The sequence below is a fragment of the Stegodyphus dumicola genome, chromosome 6 (genome assembly GCF_044657685.1).
Source record: "Stegodyphus dumicola isolate Sdum_Otavi_A_Nest chromosome 6, ASM4465768v1".
Taxonomy (NCBI): Eukaryota; Metazoa; Arthropoda; class Arachnida; order Araneae; family Eresidae; genus Stegodyphus; species Stegodyphus dumicola.
In genome coordinates, this window is record NC_140773.1 from 100,710,250 (window position 1) to 100,728,737 (window position 18,488).

General features: G+C 32.7%; 1 protein-coding gene across 2 annotated transcripts in view; it reads left to right on the forward strand.

The window, feature by feature from the left end:
- The window catches only part of rod (kinetochore component rough deal), a 328,458-nt gene that overhangs the window by 236,205 nt on the left and 73,765 nt on the right, over positions 1 to 18,488 (forward strand). For both annotated transcript variants that reach the window (XR_015041682.1, XM_085818707.1), the window contains exons 34-37: positions 1,218 to 1,378; positions 7,996 to 8,220; positions 8,384 to 8,511; positions 8,756 to 8,920. Coding sequence is in view for 1 of the 2 variants with exons in the window: in XM_085818707.1 (XP_085674833.1) it covers positions 1,218 to 1,378; positions 7,996 to 8,220; positions 8,384 to 8,511; positions 8,756 to 8,920 (679 nt within the window). In the remaining variant the exon portion in view is untranslated. The remainder of the gene's footprint in view (positions 1 to 1,217; positions 1,379 to 7,995; positions 8,221 to 8,383; positions 8,512 to 8,755; positions 8,921 to 18,488) is intronic.

An 18,488-nucleotide genomic window follows, 5' to 3' on the forward strand; every position in this document is an offset into this window, starting at 1 on the left:
CTAGAGAAACTAAGCTTCGCAACAACAAAGATAACACCTTCTTTTATTATTGCAAATTAAATCGTGTTTAATCCATTCTGGAATTTATTTGAGGAAATAAGTGTTTAAGATTTACTTCGTGAATTTTATTATAGATATTTTGAAATTTTATGTATTTTTTCCATTGTCACAAAGTGAGAACTGAATTAATTGAATGAGAAATACTGAATTGTCTGTGAAAAAATGTTTCTTTCTTTTTTTTTCTTCTTTTTGTTTGTTTGTGTAATTTCTTTTATATATCATTTTAGATTTATTTTATTATTTTAACAGAACATGTGGCAACGATTAGATAATTCTTCAGATGATATAAATTTTGTGCATTCTGAATTATAAAATGAATAAAATGTAATGCTGTTAAGTGAACGTAGAGCCAGAGTGTTGCTATGGTAAAGAAATGTTGTGAATTTTAAAAAGTAAATTTATTCTTTTGGGGTTTATGTGCTTTTGACGAAGTACACTTAGTTCAATTCAATAAGTTTAAATGAAAAACAGGAATAAATGCATATTATTTAATATTCTGTACAAGAAAGTCATATGGTGTACACATCAGATTTTTTATCTTGCTTCTGTGTGTAGGTGATGAAGTATGAAGCAGGTTTTTCTAAACGCTGTGCTTCATAATTTTATGTATTTTCAATTTTCTTTAAATCTTGATTGATGCAATTACTTCTCTATGTTTTGATTGGGGAACATTTAAATTAATTTTCAGTTTATGGAAATCATAAAATTTATTGTTTCATTTGACACAAAAAGCATTATTCAATTACAGTTTGATCAGTATTTTGATGGGCAACCTTTTTTTTTTGACATGCATAAGATACATTTTTCCCCCTCTCTTTGATCTGGATTATTTAAAGCATTTTTTACACTCTTAATGTAATAAACTTGCCAATTATGATTAGAAGGATCTAATTTTTCAGCAGCTGCATTTGTATTAAGTACAATTTCTTAATCCATTGAAAAAGTAGATACTTAAACTTCCTTACTCTGTATGCTTTATTTTACTCCCATTATTATTCAAAATGTATAGTTTTAGCTTTCCATTCAAGAGGTAAGCCAATAACATTTACAAATGGTTTACGAATCGTAAAATGTTGAAAACTTTTAATCTATATGAACATGACTGTGCATCCCCCTCCTAAGTACATGCTTGTTGACTGAATATTTGCTCTTTTCAGGGATCTTATGAATTTGTATCCGACTGAAGAAACAGCAGATACTTTAATGCAAGTTGTAAAGCATTTTATCTTAAATTTTAGCAACATAAAGAGTATGAGTTATTTTGTAATGGTGGACACAATATGTTATTTAAATAGCATGGCAGTGACTTATTGCAAAGGTAATTTTCATAATATGAAAATTTATATATATACTGTCATGCATTATCTTTAATTTAACTATTGCATTAATATAAAGGAGTGTAAATATTAAAGTTAGCAATACATTCCAGAATGTCTTTTGCATTCTGTATTTTAAAATATAATATGATATCTTAAGAATCCTAAGAGATTGGAAATAGTTTAGATTTGAGGACTGATGCTCTGTTACAAACTGTCCTCTCCAGATGATCCTTATTTGAGATGAGCCTTATCTAAGTAATAATAAGGCTCCAGATGAACCTTATTTATTACTTAGAGTTATTTGAAGTCTAAAGATTTATTCTTCTTTATAAGTTACCTTTCTTGTCCAATTTTTTTCCTCTTATACACCATTTTTATGGCTCTTGGTAATGTTGAAATCGTTTCTGGTGTTGACCTATTCCTGACCTATTTTCTTTTTGAGTTTCTTTTTTTACTGTTTGAAATGTTATATATTTAAAGTCGGCCAACTACAAGAAAAGTTGAAAAATAAATTTCCCCTGTCGACTGTGGTCAGAGTTGTGTATGAAAGTCAAAAAATAGAATGAGACATTAAAGATATGACATACTTTTATTTTTCCACATAGGTACCAAGTACATTGAGACATTTGTCATATCGCTTGATAAGCTTCAAAAAGCCCTCCAGGAAAAAATCAGGGCTTTGCATATGGAAGAAGCATTGAACGGCTTATTTCACTTGAGTACTGCTTCCAAAGCGCCTTCCCCCGAGATTTTCCTTCAAAGCCGGAAACAGATGGAAGTCGCTTGGTTCGAGATCAGGACTGTATGGCGGATGGTGTAGGCACTCCCAACCAATAGTTGCAATATGGTTTTGCGTTGCCGTCGCCGAATGTGGTCTGGCATTGTCATCCAAACAGCAGAACGCCAGATGTGAGAAGGCCAGGCCGCTTTTTCCGAATCGCCTCTTTCAATTTCGACAGGGTGTCACAGTAGCACGTAGCATTGATGGTTCCAACCTCCAAAAGTCCAGCAACAAAACTCCTTGGGCGTCCCAGAAAACTGTGAGGAGCACTTTACCTGCAGAGGGAGTTGTCTTGAACTTCTTTCGGACAGGTGATGACGGATGTTTCCACTCCATAGATGCGGCCTTCGATTGCTGCCATGAAATGGTGGACCCACGTTTCATCCCCCATCACAATCCGAAACAGAAAGTCATTGCCATCTTCATGGTAACGCACGAGATGTTCCAGGCTGACCCCCATGCATTGTTCCGTGTGTGTCGAGGTAAATTGTCGGGGCACCCATCGTGCTGACACTTTTCTGTATCGAAGAATGTTGTGGATGATGTTTTGAGCTCGCTCATGTGAGATTCCAAGTTCTTCCGCTACTTCATCGATGGTGATACGCCGGTTCGCTCTAATCATGTCATCCACCTTCCTGACATTTGCATCTGTAGTGGCCGTGCACGTCCGTCCAGCTCTCGGTATGTCCTCCACTTGCTGACGTCCATCACTGAATGTGCGACACCATCTCCGCACCATTTGCTTCGACATCACACCTGGCCCATAGACTTCCACGAGGCGGTTATGAATTTCTGTTCCTAATACTCCATGTGCACATTCATAGTGGATAACCGCTCTCACTTCCTCCTTTGACCACGAATTCAAAATGCACCTTCTCTCCATACCTACTGGGGCTCAAATGAGAGGCTGGTCTCCGCTTTGCGCAGGCACTGCAACAGCGCCATCTGCTTGATTTGCAGCGACCTCTACCCAATGGTGTATCGGTGACTTGCACATTTTCCTGCTGTGTTGCCTTTCGCCCATAGCCGTTCAATGCTTCTTCCATATGCAAAGTGTGAATTTTTCTTGGAGGGTTTTTTGAAGCTTATCAAGCGATATGACAAATGTCTCAACGTACTTGTACGAGAATAATAAAATAAAGATATGTCATATCTTTAATGTCTCATTCTATTTTTTGACTTTCATACACAACTCTGACCACAGTCGACAGGGGAAACTTATTTTTCAACTTACCCTCGTATATAAAAACTTTTTTCATCAGTTTCTAAGCAAGGCGATGATGGACTTTGAGTTTCATACAGTATCTCATTGTTGATTGCTAAAACCGGCAAACCACATACTATTGGGGAAGATTTAATTTTAGCAGCAGTAAAAGAAGTAATAACCACTGTGCTCTATAAACCAGCTACAGATAGTATCCAAAAAATTCCTTCGAGCAATAGTTCTGTGCAAAGACGAATTGATCAGATGGCTGAAAACATTGAAGAATCATTGTGCAATCATCCGCAGTTTTGTCAATTTTCAATTCAGCTGGATGAGTCCACTTTACCAACTAATAAAGCATTGTTATTGTCATACATGAGGTTAATTAAAGGTGAAAAAATATGTCAAGAACTATTGTTTGCTACCAATTTGGAAACAGATACAAAAGAAGAAGCCATACTTAATACACTGGAAAAGTTTTGTGATTAAAAAGAAATTCCTTTTAATAATATGGGTGGCGCACCGACTATGACAGGGCATCACAAAGTCTCATAGCATGCTTAAAAAATAAAGTTCCTGATGCGCTTGCTGTGCATTGCATAATTCATCTCCAGCATTTGGTTGCAAAAAATCTTAGTGAACGCCTCCATACATCACTGCAATATGTTATCAGAGCAGTTAATAAAATCAAAAATAACTCATTGAATGACAGATTATTTAGTCAGCTTTGCATTACCAATGATGAAGATTTCAACCGATTGCTGCTTCACAGAGAGGTGCGTTGGTTGTCAAAAGATATTTGTTTGACTCGATTTTACAATCGTTTGGATCTGTGATAGAGTTCCTGGAAAGCGAAGACACGGAACTGTACGACAACCTCATCTCATCAAAGAATGATATTGCATACTTGACAGACCTATATAAAATGTTTAATGATGTCAATCTTCAACTTCAAGGCAACACTTAAACTTGAATAAGACAAAAAATAGCATTGCTGCTTTTGTGTCAAAACTGCTGTTATACAAAAGAAATATTGGCAGTTGCAAATTCAATAACTTCCCAAATTTATCAGCAGTATCATTCAAGCACAATAACTTGCTTGTTTACTGTCAACACTTAGTAAACCTTCTCAGTGATTTCAAGGAACGATTCCAGGACATTCTAAACATGAATATATCAGACTGGGTTTTGGATCCTTTCTCAAATGTCAATAAAATAGGACCATCCCAATTAGAAGGAGAACTAATAGAACTGATGACAAATGAGGAATTAAAAATTCAAGAATGGCTACCAAGGATTTTGGCTGCAGAAGCTGATTTTGCAACTGTACCCAGGATTATTTTCGATTGTTTAACAATTTCTGATAGCATTCCCATCTTCCTGTTTAGGACTGTAGCAATGTTGGTAACTAAAAAGAGAAATTGGCTCCATGTTACTGAACGCGCCAACTTACGGTTGCTTTTAAGTAAAATAGAGCCTAATATTAACAAACTCCCTAAAATGCACCAAATTCAACCTCCTCATGAGATAAGTAATAAATTCAGTGTCTTTTGAATGTTAATAGAAATACTTTGTAATATAATTAAGTATGCGTTTAAATTATTCTCATTCAAACAGTCTTCCTTAAACTCAGAATAAGGATAGGGTCATATCCTATCTTACGACTATCTTACTATATAATACATAATATTACACGTTTAAATCTAATCAGGGCAATAGCTGTTTCAGATTCGCAAGGAAAAAAATTTAGGGGTTTTAGAAAAAGAATATTCTCAAATTGGGAGATTAGCAAAATAAGGTCAAGAACCTATGCTCTAGCTGAAATACATGCTTGACACCAAGGAGGCAAGTTGGCAATAGTGTCATTGATCATTTGTTGTGGCAGTAGCACCCATTCTTGTCATGTCGAGGCATGTGGAGGGTACCAGGATGTCCACTGCAACCTGCTTTCCATTGTCCCTGACGTGTTCCACACATGCTCTATGAGAGTTAGTTCCAGTGATCTAGCAGGCCATTGCAGTTGTGAAATAGTTTCACTCTCCACATAACTGCACCACTTGAGCTCTATGCATGCAGGCATTATCGTCTATAAATATCACATCAATACCCAATCTAGTAATAAAAGGACACGCAAGGAGGTATGGAATTTCATCGCAATATTGGATGGCTGTGACAAAACCATCAGGAATCATGTAGAGTTTGGTAGGGCAGTTCATTGCTGTTCCAGCCCATATAAGCAAGCTCCTTCCTCTGTAATGGTCTCTTTCAACGGTGTTTGGTTTCTGATAGCATGTCCCTGACTCTTGCCATAGCATTACTCTTCATGAATTATCCTGGATGTTAAAACTTCATCTGTAAAGAGTACATGGCCCCCACTGCTCTGGTGTCCAGCTGCGATGTTCACGGGCCTAATTCAACTGGTGTCTAACATGCTATGGAGACAAAGGAACACAAACCATATACATACATTTCTCCTTCGTTCAATCAATATGACTCAGTTTGGTGGGAGTCAGAATTCAAATCAGGAGATTTGACTAACCAATTTATTTGTTAAATACCTTTGATTTCAAGAAATTCATGAACTGGATTCACTCATTGCAGATAGATATTACATCCATAAAGTACCTTTAAATCTCTAAAATTACTATTATGGCTCTTAAAAAGCCTTATGTAGCATTATAAGACTTTATATGGATATCTCTAGATAGACATCAAATATCTATAAAGCATATAGAAAGGAGTACGATAAAGGAGTATGTCCATCCATTATTAATCCTTTCCTTACCACCACAGCTTTCATTATATCCTGGCTTTTCATTATATCTTCTGCTCTCTCAGTAGATACCATACTTCCCAGTTTTTAGTTTTTAGCCTTTATTAAGGAAAATGTTTCCCGGAAATAAATGAAATTTATTGAATTAAGGAAACTTAAATTATGGAAATGCCATTCCCTCCCCTTCCAGCGAGTTTTGGTGTAATTTTTTAAAAATTTTATTTGGTCTGAATTGTCTTTAATCTATTGTAGACATTTGTAAAAATTTTCAAGAAGATTTATCAATGTGTAATCAATTATATTTGAATTTAACCTTTTCTACATCAATAATTAATACAGTAATAAGCTTATCCATGCAGCAGTATGTAAATTATTATTAATTTTATTTTTATCATGTTTAAAAGTGCTTTAATAAGTAAAAGCTTTTATTTCCTATTTAGGATTTTCTCAGTGTATAAAACTGTTAAGAAAACTGCAAAATGAAATTAGTTAAGGAACATAAAATTTAGAATATCTTGTAGAGTCATTAGGTTATTTCGAAACAGGAAATGTGAAAAAGGTGCAGTGTCCTTACTTGAATTCGAATATATGCAGGCTGAATATATACTCTTGAATACGGGACAAGTGTGTTTACAATGGCACCATGAAGGCATGCAGAAAGGAGAGAGAAAATATCTTATAACTTAATTAAATATTAATATATTTTACACCAGGATCACATTATAAATATTTTAATAACGTACAAGTTTTTTTTTATAAAGTTTTAAATTTATAAAGCTCCCAGTTTTTATAATTTATTTATATATTTTTATATTTTAATTTATTATGACTCATGCATTATAAAGCGAATTAAAGTCAATTTGGAGTTTCCTTTAAATGACACCTCAGTGCAGTGTGAAAACTTATTGGAGACTTCTGGGTTTTGCTTAAGAACCTCATGATTTTTGATATTCAATATTGACAGCTGTGATGTTGTTACAGACAACCATTCCTGAAAACAGAACAGCAACCAGTCTTGAGAAGCTGTTATTTTCTTTTAGGATATTAATTATGCCTTCCTAGTAACAATGTCAATATAATTGATATTCCAATATAGTATAATGTAAGAATATATATATATATATATATATATCAGTATATTTGCATAATTCTAAAAGGCAGAGGTTGTCTCTCTTAATATATTCAGTCATCTGCTCACTTTTGTAATTTCTCTCCTGCTTCCAAATGGTCAAGTGTTCTAAGCCTTACATATTTTTCAATATGGCATTTTGGTGCCATAAAAATGCTCTTTCTCAATTAATGCTGAAATCAAATCCTGAATTGCAGAAGTTTATGGATAAACACACTTTATGCAAAGTTGATATCATGCCATTTCTTACCTGTAAGGGACAAATTGATCAATTTGGATTGGGTAATTACAGTCAGGTTTGTATTTTGCTCATTCCATAAATGAATCAGATTGATTGATTACTTCATGAAATACTATTATTTTCATGTACATAAACATAATTTTGAACATCAATGTATATTGATAAATTCCAAGAAGTGACAAATATTCTAATCCTCATTAGATTTGTGAACACTGATCAGACATTATATTTCTTTTTTCTTCCCCCCTCCAATCTCTATTTCCCCTCCCTGTCTTCTCTTTCAGGAATACGTTAGGCTTTCAGGCTTTATATCAAATAAATTAATATTAACTCATGTATATCCACACACATTTATATCGGAAACCTTTACTGAATTTTTTATTTTATTTATTTATTTATTTATTTTTTATTTACCAAGAAGGGGGATGGGGGAATTGACATTTAAAGAGTGTGCTATTATTGTATTTTCTTCATTCATATGTTTTCAGATTTAGATCAAGACAGCATGAATGTTTTGCAACTCTGTACTTTCCTTTCAAGTGTTAGCAAAGTAACTGGCCATGAATCACTGTGTGGAGGAACTGATATAAAAAGGGATGCTTATAGCAAATGGAAGTTTTACCCAATTTATGATGATGAAGGTTTCCATCTTGAAAGAGATAAAGTTGTTGATTTTGTAGAATTTATATCAAAAGTTACTTGTAGTGCTTCAGGTAAAATTTCAGTTATTCATTCGTATTTGTATTATTGTATTTATATTGTCCAAACTAGGCTTTATATTTTATTTAAAATTAAATGTAGTATAAAAACAATAAAAAATTCTTTGTCAACTGTTTAAGCTTTATTGTATTGTACTTACGTTTTTCTAAATTTCAGATCCAAAATCATGTAGTCTTTCTGTGGAAAAGGACAAATTATTACAAGCCATACAGCTCATAGATCATATGAAAGTTAAAGGGCAAGGAATCATTGCTCTGAGGACTGTTTATCTAAGTTGTAATGTGGTGTGTTTTAAATTTTAAAATTATTTTAATATATAAATTTGTATGTTGAGTATTTTATATGTTAAACATGTTCTAATTTTTATTTCATTCTATTTTATTCTCAATTAATATTTTAATAAATGCCACTTGTTTAAAATGATATCTGTACCGAACTTATCTACTTCTAAGTATTATTTCTATTATGTTAAAAACTTTTTAAATTACTTTCCAGATGTTATGTAATAATTTTTTGTTTATACATTAGATCAGATCCGATCTTTCAGAGAATTTTAAGTCTTCAGGGATTTATGTACAGCATATTGTGTTTCCAACCATTCAAAGATCAATAGGACTTTGGAATACTGACATATTTTATGCATTCAGTTTGCTCTTAGTTTTTCCAGAAGAAGAAAGGTTGAGGACTTTAAATGTAAGTAAGCTGATTTTTTAAAACTGTATTTATGTCACCAGTTTATAATACATTTTATTTTGCCATATTCTGGGCTTACTCACATATTTCTCCTCTTCATACACTTCTTCAATTTTTTTCAGCATGTGATTTAGAAATATCTGATCTGCTGTGACACTGTAAAATATGTGCACAAATAAAAAAATATTTCATGTAGGTAAAAAGAAAATTATCGAAATTAATAAATCCTTTGAAATGCTTAATATAATAATAGTGTATCCTTGTGTATGTATTTTAATGTGCTATATTTATCATTTAAGCTGTCTCTTCATAAATAGTAAGCGGTAAAATTGGTAGCAAAAGGGGGCATGTGTTAGTAAATTTGGTATATGTTTGTGTGTATATATATATTATGCATAGTTTGCGACAAGCTATGAGCGGTACTTACATATTAACGCAAACAGGCCAAAATTCGCATAAATCGCCAAATTTGGTGACCCTACTTACGGCAACCCTATGTATAGATGAAAGTTTATTTGTAAAAAGAAAAAATAACACACTGGGCATGTACTACCACAGCAATGGGTTTTCGGCGGAATTTGCTGAGAAAAGAAAGAGACTTTTTTGGTTACTGTACTGAATACAAGTGAGTTCGAAAATGCTGGATTTCTGCATGGAACTGTTAATGATAAATATAACTTTTTGGATCCCAACATGGGCGTTCACACACAACATGTAGAGCGCATGTGGGGCTCAGCCAAATGGCGCAACAAAAAACAGAGAGGAACAGCCCGTCATCATCTTAACTCATACCTTATCGAATTTATATGGCGCCAAGCTGAAGCTGTTAATGGAGAAGACGGTTTTCAATCAGTGCTAAAAGCAATAGCCAAAAGATTTCCGCCGAAAAAATAATTCTGCAACTTATTCAAATTCGAAACCGGAAGGGTTTAATTGCTATTTTATATTTTAAAACAAAATAATATAAAAAACTGTATTAAAAATTATCTGTAATTAATAAATGTACATTTTCTTTCTATTCATACTTTTTTACTCAAACTTACAAATCGCGCCAACCTGGTTGCGATAATACGTAAGTACCCTATGAGCTTCCTGATATCTCTTTAAATAATCACACCAAATTAGCAAGTCAATTTATTGTGACCAATGATAAGACATAGTGGAATATACAGCTGTAAATAATGAATAAATAACTTGAAGAGTATGTAGATAATTAAGGCCTTTTTATAATACACGAGCTTCCAATATTCCTCTATTCCATAAACTTCCAATATTCTTCTAAGTCACCAAATCGGCAAGAAATTGTCAAGCATCTCTAGTTTGGGAAAAATTTTTGTTGCCAAGACCTGTGAGGATCATTTTTGCATAAGTCTATAGTTCTTGTTGAGCCATTTTAACAATTAACGTATTACTGGAATCAGAATGAAAGGTCTATAACTCTGTATTATAAATAAGCACCTCATACACAAAATTATGTGGCCACAAATTCTCTTACTGAGAAATAAATATTAAAATTATTACCTTATATGCAATATTTAAGTAAAACAATAAACAGTATTACAATAACACACAAAAACAGTAATACAGACACAAATATTTAAAGAAATTTGCATCATCACTTTCTTAAGGAATGCATGTCCTTAGGTAATGAAATCTCCAAGACCAGCAGCTTCTAACCGTGATAAGTTGCAAGTCTGTTGTACTGTACCATTTTATGTTTAGGTGAAGGAGTTCTTCAGATATGCACCTCTATGTTATTCAGTTTCTTAGTTAAATGGAAGGGTTCCTTCCAGAAAGTATTTGCAGCTTGGGTGAAATCTTCGATGATGTTTGGGGTTTGACAACCAGACTTGATCTCCATCCATTAATTCCCTCTCTGTTGGTTTGGCATCAAATACCTTCTTCATCCTCTCAGTTGCTGCTTTCCCTGGCAAATCGATAAACATCTAAACGTTCTTTCAGACCTTCCAGGTAGTCCTAAGGCAAAAATGTGGATACTATCTGAAGAGCAGGTCATACATCAGATAAAGATCATGTCCAAAAAATCATTTATGATGAAGAAAATCCAGAGCCCTTATGAAGGCCATTTTTTATGCTATTGAGGATGTTTACACATATGTAGAATGATTTCAGGACCATTTAGTTAATGTTTAAAATGTAAGTTTGATCTGTTAGCCTTTTTTCTGGACTATAAGTCTGCATTGTGATTTCCATGATAGAAGAGCTTCTTGTAAAATTTCGTGGGGTACTGAATTCCATTCCTCTTCTACTTTCCAGAGTCTGGTAGTCGCAGTAGGTTTGTGCTTAGAAAGAGCTTTTTCAAGAGACATGATGGTCCATAGCTGAAATGTTAGGGGATTTTGCAGGAATGCATTGAAAAGCAATATCTGTATCAATATATGCAATACCTGTATCAGTCTTAATTTTTTCAGGGAATGCGGTATGAAATAGAATGCAATTTGAAGTACTTGTTGCTTTATCTTGATGAAGTTTCACTCTTTGAAAGTCACTGGAATAAAGAATGGAATTTCTTTTTGTAAACATATTGTAACACTTTCTCTTCAATAATTTCTCTTGTTGAGTTGATTTTAACATTTTTTCTCACTCTCCTTATTTTTAATTTCTGGTTGTAAAAGAATCCTGCAATAACCGTAACCCTTTACTGAAACTTCCTTTGCATACACGAAAAGAATAAATTGACAATAAATGCACCATTTTTTGTTGCAGTCATTCAGGTAAACCCGTACTTCATCAAGAGTTACAATGTATTTCCATTTATGCCCTGATAAATAGTTTTCATACAGGGTTTTACGTTTTACATACTGTTCTGCATTTAGCCACATGCCCCAGCAAAAAGCTGGTGACCATATTTGCAACTGATTTCTACATCAGCTGATTTTCTCTTGATTTAACTTTAGGAACATTAGAAAGAGTATGTACTTTTTGAAGTGTTCATTTGTAGTCTTCCTTCCATGTAGGATTAATAATTGGCAGTTTTTTCCTTTCCAACAAATAACGTTGCTTATTTTGCTCTTGCAAATTTTAATATCATGCATTTCACAATGTTTTAAACTATTGAATATGATTATCTTTAAAAAGTGCAAAAACATTCCTTCAATATGCAGCTTTTTTAGATGTTACATTTTGAAAGAAGAATAAATTTAAAAGTAGCAGACAATATATCTCATTTCAAATAATGACATTTTACCAGATACTTATTCTTTTAATTTGCTTTTCTATTCCTTTAGCTTGCTTTTCAATTTTATCAAAATCAATCTCAAAATGTGAAAACACCCTTTGTAATCAGCTTTGGTTCCCACACCTGTTTCCAAAATAAAATTGTTTGATTAAATCTCTGCACCATGCTGTTTGATTATGGATGTAAAGGAATGGTTTGAATCTTTATCATATCTAGAATTTTCTGCAATCCACTGAATATGCAGATGCAAAATTTGTTCCTTGGTTAAGAGATGCTTCATGTGATAATCTTTTCAAAAACATCTCCATTTGACGTTTAAATGTTGCTAGTTGGTTGCATAACCCCCCAAAAATCTCTTTAAACCAGAGGATTCCAATGCATAACCCCCCAAAAATCTCTTTAAACCAGAGGATTCCAAACTTTTCAACTTATGGAGCACTTTTTAGAATGAATCATTGAGAAGCACTTTTGGCATCCTCTATGTCTTAGAAGGTAGTGGTGTTTAAGAATAATAATGTATAGAAGAGGTAGAAAGGAAATATAATAAAGGAGTGTAAAGTGAAGAGAGATCTTAATAACTGAGCGATGGTCATGCAATGAAACTATTTTTAAGAAGTGCTGAAATTTAGAAAAACATGTAAATTTTCTTTCAGTTCTCACAATGTACATGATATTGTCAAAACGAGGTCATACATAAAAATCCTTGTGCAGTTAAAAAAATCAAATTATTTGCACTACACCAAGTTTTAGATTATGGGTGAGAGCAGTTATAAATCCATAATAAGTTAATGTGCAGCTTGAATTTGTAAAGCTCGTACCATTTAATAGACTCTTAACGTTAGGGAAAAGTCAAGGAATTAAAATATTTTTAGTCAAAATCTGGGAAAGTCTGGAAATTTTATACTGCAATCCACAAAAAAAGTAATTTTTGTGCCAACATCGGGCGCGATCATTTTCTTGGCAAATCACGTATCGCATGAATGTCATTCGGTCAGCTCGCATAGAGCCAATTTTCACAGCGCCAGTCAGACTGTCTTTTAGAAAGGCAAAGCAAGTTTGCAGCATCTTTGGTATTTAGTAACCTCGAAAATCCAGAATTTCGCATGCGCATGTGCAGTGCATGTTGAACAAAAGTAAATTCTCCTCATTCTCGTATAAAACAAAATCTTTTAAACCTTTTCTTTTCCTTAAATGCCTTATTTGTCATTTGTAAAATTATAAAAAAATAATAATAATAATCAATCATCCAGGCTAACCATTTAATATATCTATATTTGCCTGTCATTTCTTGTAATTCAGTTTTTAATCCTTAAGTAATTAATTTTATTTTAATGTAATTCATATCATTTAAAGTGTCTTCTCTCTTCTTAATGTATTTATTACTAGTTAATAATACTTTCAAATTTCAGGCAATTTTTTCTGGCATACTTGTGAAACTAATTCTAGCAGTAATATGACAATATTGCATCATGAAAATTTAGTGCACATATTTTTTACTGCATATAAAATATAAAATACCTGAATAATAAATATAAAATACTTGAATTTGTAATAAGTTATCATTAAATAGATTTCTTTCTTCCTTGCAAAATGTCTTCAGAAAAGCCATTTTTAAATTCCGATTGAGCAGATTCTAATCTCAATCCTCAGAGAGGAAAACAACTTCTATTATAGTTATAAAAGTAATGCTTTGATGGTTATATGTATAAGTCATGTGTAATTCGCAAATTTTGGTATTTTCAAGTGGTACCATAAACAATTTACCCTCAGCACAGCCAATGCACACTACACAGATAGCCTGGAACTTTTTTGAAACACATCTGGAAAACCTGGAATAGTCAGAGGATTTCGTTCTCTTGTTTGAGTGGAAACCGTCTAAATTCCACCCATTTTCATATAAAACAAAATCTTTTAAACATTTTCTTCTGTCTTAAATACCTCATTTGTCCTTTTGCTGTAAAATAAAAATAAAAAAAAATAATAATTCAGTTTGTAATTCAGTTTTTAATCATCAAGTAAGTTGCTTTATTTTAATGTTATTCATATCATTTAATGTGTCTTCTTCCTTCTAAATTTATTTCTTATTAGGTAATAATACTTTCAAATTTCAGGCAATTTTCTCTGGCATACTTTTGAAATAATTCTGGCAGTAATATAACATAACATCACGGAATTTAGTGCACATATTTTTTACTTATGTATGCTGCTAAATAAATATAAAATACTTGAATTTATTTAAAAATATCATTAAATAGATTTCTTTCTTCCTTTAGTTGCAAAATTTCTGCAGAAAAGGCATTTTTAAATCCCGATTGGACAGATTGTAATCTCGTTCCTCAGAGGAGAAAACAACTCCTATTATCGTTATAAAAGTAATGCTTTGGGGATTTTTTATATATATAAAGTCATATGTAATTGGCAGATTTTTGTGTTTTCAAGTGGTACTATAATTAATTTACCCTCAGCACAATTTATGTGCACTAAGCGATAGCCTGGAATTTTCTTGAAACACACATGGAAAAGTCAGGGAATTTCATCCTCCTGTTTGAGTGGCAACCCTGATAATTGCTAATTTCAAGCGTATACTTAATGAAAAGGTCTAAGTTAGCCTTCAACATCCCTTTGTAAAATATAATTCTCTCTTTACAAATCGGAGATATGGCTGATAATGTGAAAGAGACATTTATTGGTCACATCTGAAAAGCAAGAATTGGATAAATGGATGAATAGCTTGAGTTGTCAGTTTTTTGCTCAGTTGTCTTGTCAGTATTTGCTCATTAGACTTACAAAGCTATCCAGAAGACCTTCTTTCTTAGAGATCACTACTAATTAACACATCAAGAGATGAAATACTTAATCTTTTGGATAAGTTCTTTTGACCAAATGGAAAACCATGGTAAAACTACATAAATATCTGCAGTGCTGGGGCTGGGTCCAGAGTTAAAGATAATAGATAAAACAGCATGTAGAGTTAGCAGTATTTTTATGGAATGTCATGCTGTTTAATGTTAGGATTTTAAACGATAAAAATTGAGTGCTCAAACTAGCTAATTTGGCTGATAGTTTAGCAAAATGAACAAAATTAGTATGTCATTGCAAGGAAAATAAAATCACAGATTTTGATGCAGAAATCAAAGTACCTTCTTTTAGTTATGCAATGTATAATTTCAAAAGCCTCTGCCACCCCGTTAAGCTCATCATTAACAATCATTGTTTGGTATTTGCATGAAACTTGTGAAACTGTCAGCCTGATAGAGACTGTCAGTGACTAATGCTAGTACAGTGATCATTCAGGTAGAAGCTTCATTATTTTGTAACAGAATGATAAAAATATTTCTTTAATCAGGGTTGCTATGCTACCTGGAAAACGTGGAAAATCAGGAAAAGTCAGGGAATTTCATATGCCCGCCCCCAAAAGTAACTATTTTCGTGCCAATGTTGGAAGTGATCATTTTCTTGGCAAATTATATGGTCATTTGGACAGCTGGCATAGAGCCAATTTTCGCAATGCCAATCAGATTGTCTTTCTTTTGCATTGACATTAAATTAATGCCAGTATGTTGTCTCGTTAACCATACTGAAATTGTTGCATCAAGAAATATGCAAAATGAGTTCGTTGTCTTTATTATCTGTTCAATCATCAAATGTTTTTATGCCTCTCAATTATGTATTTATATTCTATAGAATTCTAATAATCCATAATTGTTTAATTCACAAATTGCAAGTTTGCTCACTTTTGGATGTAAACCAACAGAATTTCAATTTCAAGATATTCAAACATGTTGGCAATTTTGCTGTAGAGATATAATACAGTACAAAGTTTTTAATCCGGACTCGTCGGGCCTTCAGCGATTCCGGATTAGGGTTTTTTCTGGATTATAGATCATCAATTTAAATCTGGCGAGATGGCATGCAGAAATTATAAAATTAAAAATATGAAACCGTAATTTATGAAATAAGGAGCAATTATGATCTAAAGAGTATTAAATTCATACATATGTAATGTTTTCAGTTATTTCAACACATCGTGGGAGAATGTTGAGACTATTCCAGTTATTAATTAGCCGGTAGGATTTATCTTCTACGTGGGAAAAAAGCTCCTGGATTTATTTCTAACGCGCTTCTAAATTCAACAGTGGGTAAAGGACAGTGTGTGATCATCTTATGCTTTTGCTTCTTTTCCGGCGATGCTTAAGTGTTTTACTTCACTTCCAAAGTTATGCGTTTTATCAAGTGCTTCTAAAGTGATTGATTTTAGTGTTCAAATTGATGTGTATGCGAACTCTTAAATTCAAGATTTTGTGATTGGAATGCTAACACGCTCAAAAACGGCAAAAATGTCAACTGATAAGCAAGAATCCGTAGCTATTGTGGATACAGTGAAATTTCAATTCCCTATTTTTGATGGCACAAGTACAAATTTTACAATAGACAAATATCTTCTATTGTTTGAAAAGAAATGTGCCGCAAAGAACATTCCAGAAAAGGAAAAGAAATTTGTTTTCTGAGAGTGCATTAGAGGAGAGGCTTTAGCCCTCTATTTACGTGATTGTTTAGATAAATACTGGAACAACATAAAGGATATTTTCGAGACATACTTCACAACATCGGAATCTGTTACTTTTAGTGATTTTGTGTCTTTAAAATACGAGAAATTTAATAATAATATTGATGTTTATTTTCATAATAAGTTGAAATTAGGAGCCAGCTTGAAACTAACAGATTCCACAATGGTGGAAGCACTTACGGAAGCATTTACGGACTTCCTGAGTCTCAAAGAATGCTGTTAACAGGGCAAAAAATAGACACACCGAAAGACTGGATTACTCTTGCTAGGAAACTGTTTCCAGTTCAGATGCCGTTGGATGGTCTAGGAAATAGTAATTACCAATTTGTTTCTCCAAGGCAAACTGTTCTGAGGTGCTATTATCCCAGACCAGTGCAATTAAGACCTTTTAATTATCAACAAGTGCAATACCGACCTCTACAGTATGCGTATCGGCCAATTCGATATCCACAATTACCTGCTATTAATTATAACACGGTTCCTAAAAGAGAAGTTATTATGATTTTAGAATAAAGAGGAAGAATTAATATTTTACCGTTAGTTTAAACTTTAATTTTGATTCATATATATTTTTTATCTTACATATATATATTAAAAAAACACCTTAATATTTATTTGTTTACTCTATTAAACATTTCTTTCAATGTAAGTTGTTTAAGCTTCGTTTTATGTACTAATACTTTTTCTTTAATTCTATAAACAGACATAATTTCTTGTTCAGGTACAAAGTTCCGCTGTTCAAGTCCTGTAATTGCTCTGCTGAGAATATTGACTAACTTGTCAATCAAAATTTTTTTGTTTTCACTAACCTCTCTGTCACTCTTTTCATGCCTTTATCCATTTTTTGCAGCAATTCCACTTTTTGTTTGATGGACATTGAAACATGCTTTCGCTTTGTAGATCCTTTGGCAGCTCCAGAATCGGAAACTCTTTTTGACATAATCGAAAGTTCAAGCTTACTTTACAAGCTTAAAGGTAGTGGAAAACACAAATGATCAGCTTATTGATCTAAATCAATGTTATTGCTTGCTTACATATGGTCTGTAAGGATCAATAAGGAGGAATTTGTCTAGTTTTTCTAAATACCTATCCATGATTTAATCTTGGAATTATAGCTGTATGTTATACTTTATTTCAGGCCTTAAGCATATCACAAGAAACATGTTCATGAACACAAATTAAAATATGATCTGAAAGTTCACAATATCACAAGAAACACGTTCATGAGCACAATTTAAAATATGATCTGAAAGTTATCATAATATCATTTGTAAAAGCCATGGTAAAATTAGGTACTATTTTGTTATCGAGACTGGATTCAGAACTGTATGTATGGATGCATATATATATATATATATGTACGTACTATGTATGTGTGTATACACACACACATAGTACATACATAGTATATGTACACGGTATGCACATAGTTTTATATGTACACAATATGCACATAGTATATGTGTATACACATACATAGATTATGTATGTAGACACATATACAGACATAGTACATGTGTATATGCACATAGATATGTACAAGCATTTTTGAATCCAGTCGTGATAACAGAAGAGTACTGAAAATTACAAAATACTACAATACCTCAAGTAGAAACAACAAAATCTGAGATACTGAATTTGCCTAAAATGTTCATCAAATTTAAATATTTTGCACATTTTCAGAAAGAGAAAAAGGATGTTCCTTGTAATGTGAAAAAAATAGTTATATTTTTACATTAAAATGGTTATATTATTATTATGTTATTATATTATTTTTACATTAAAATGCTTATATTTATTAT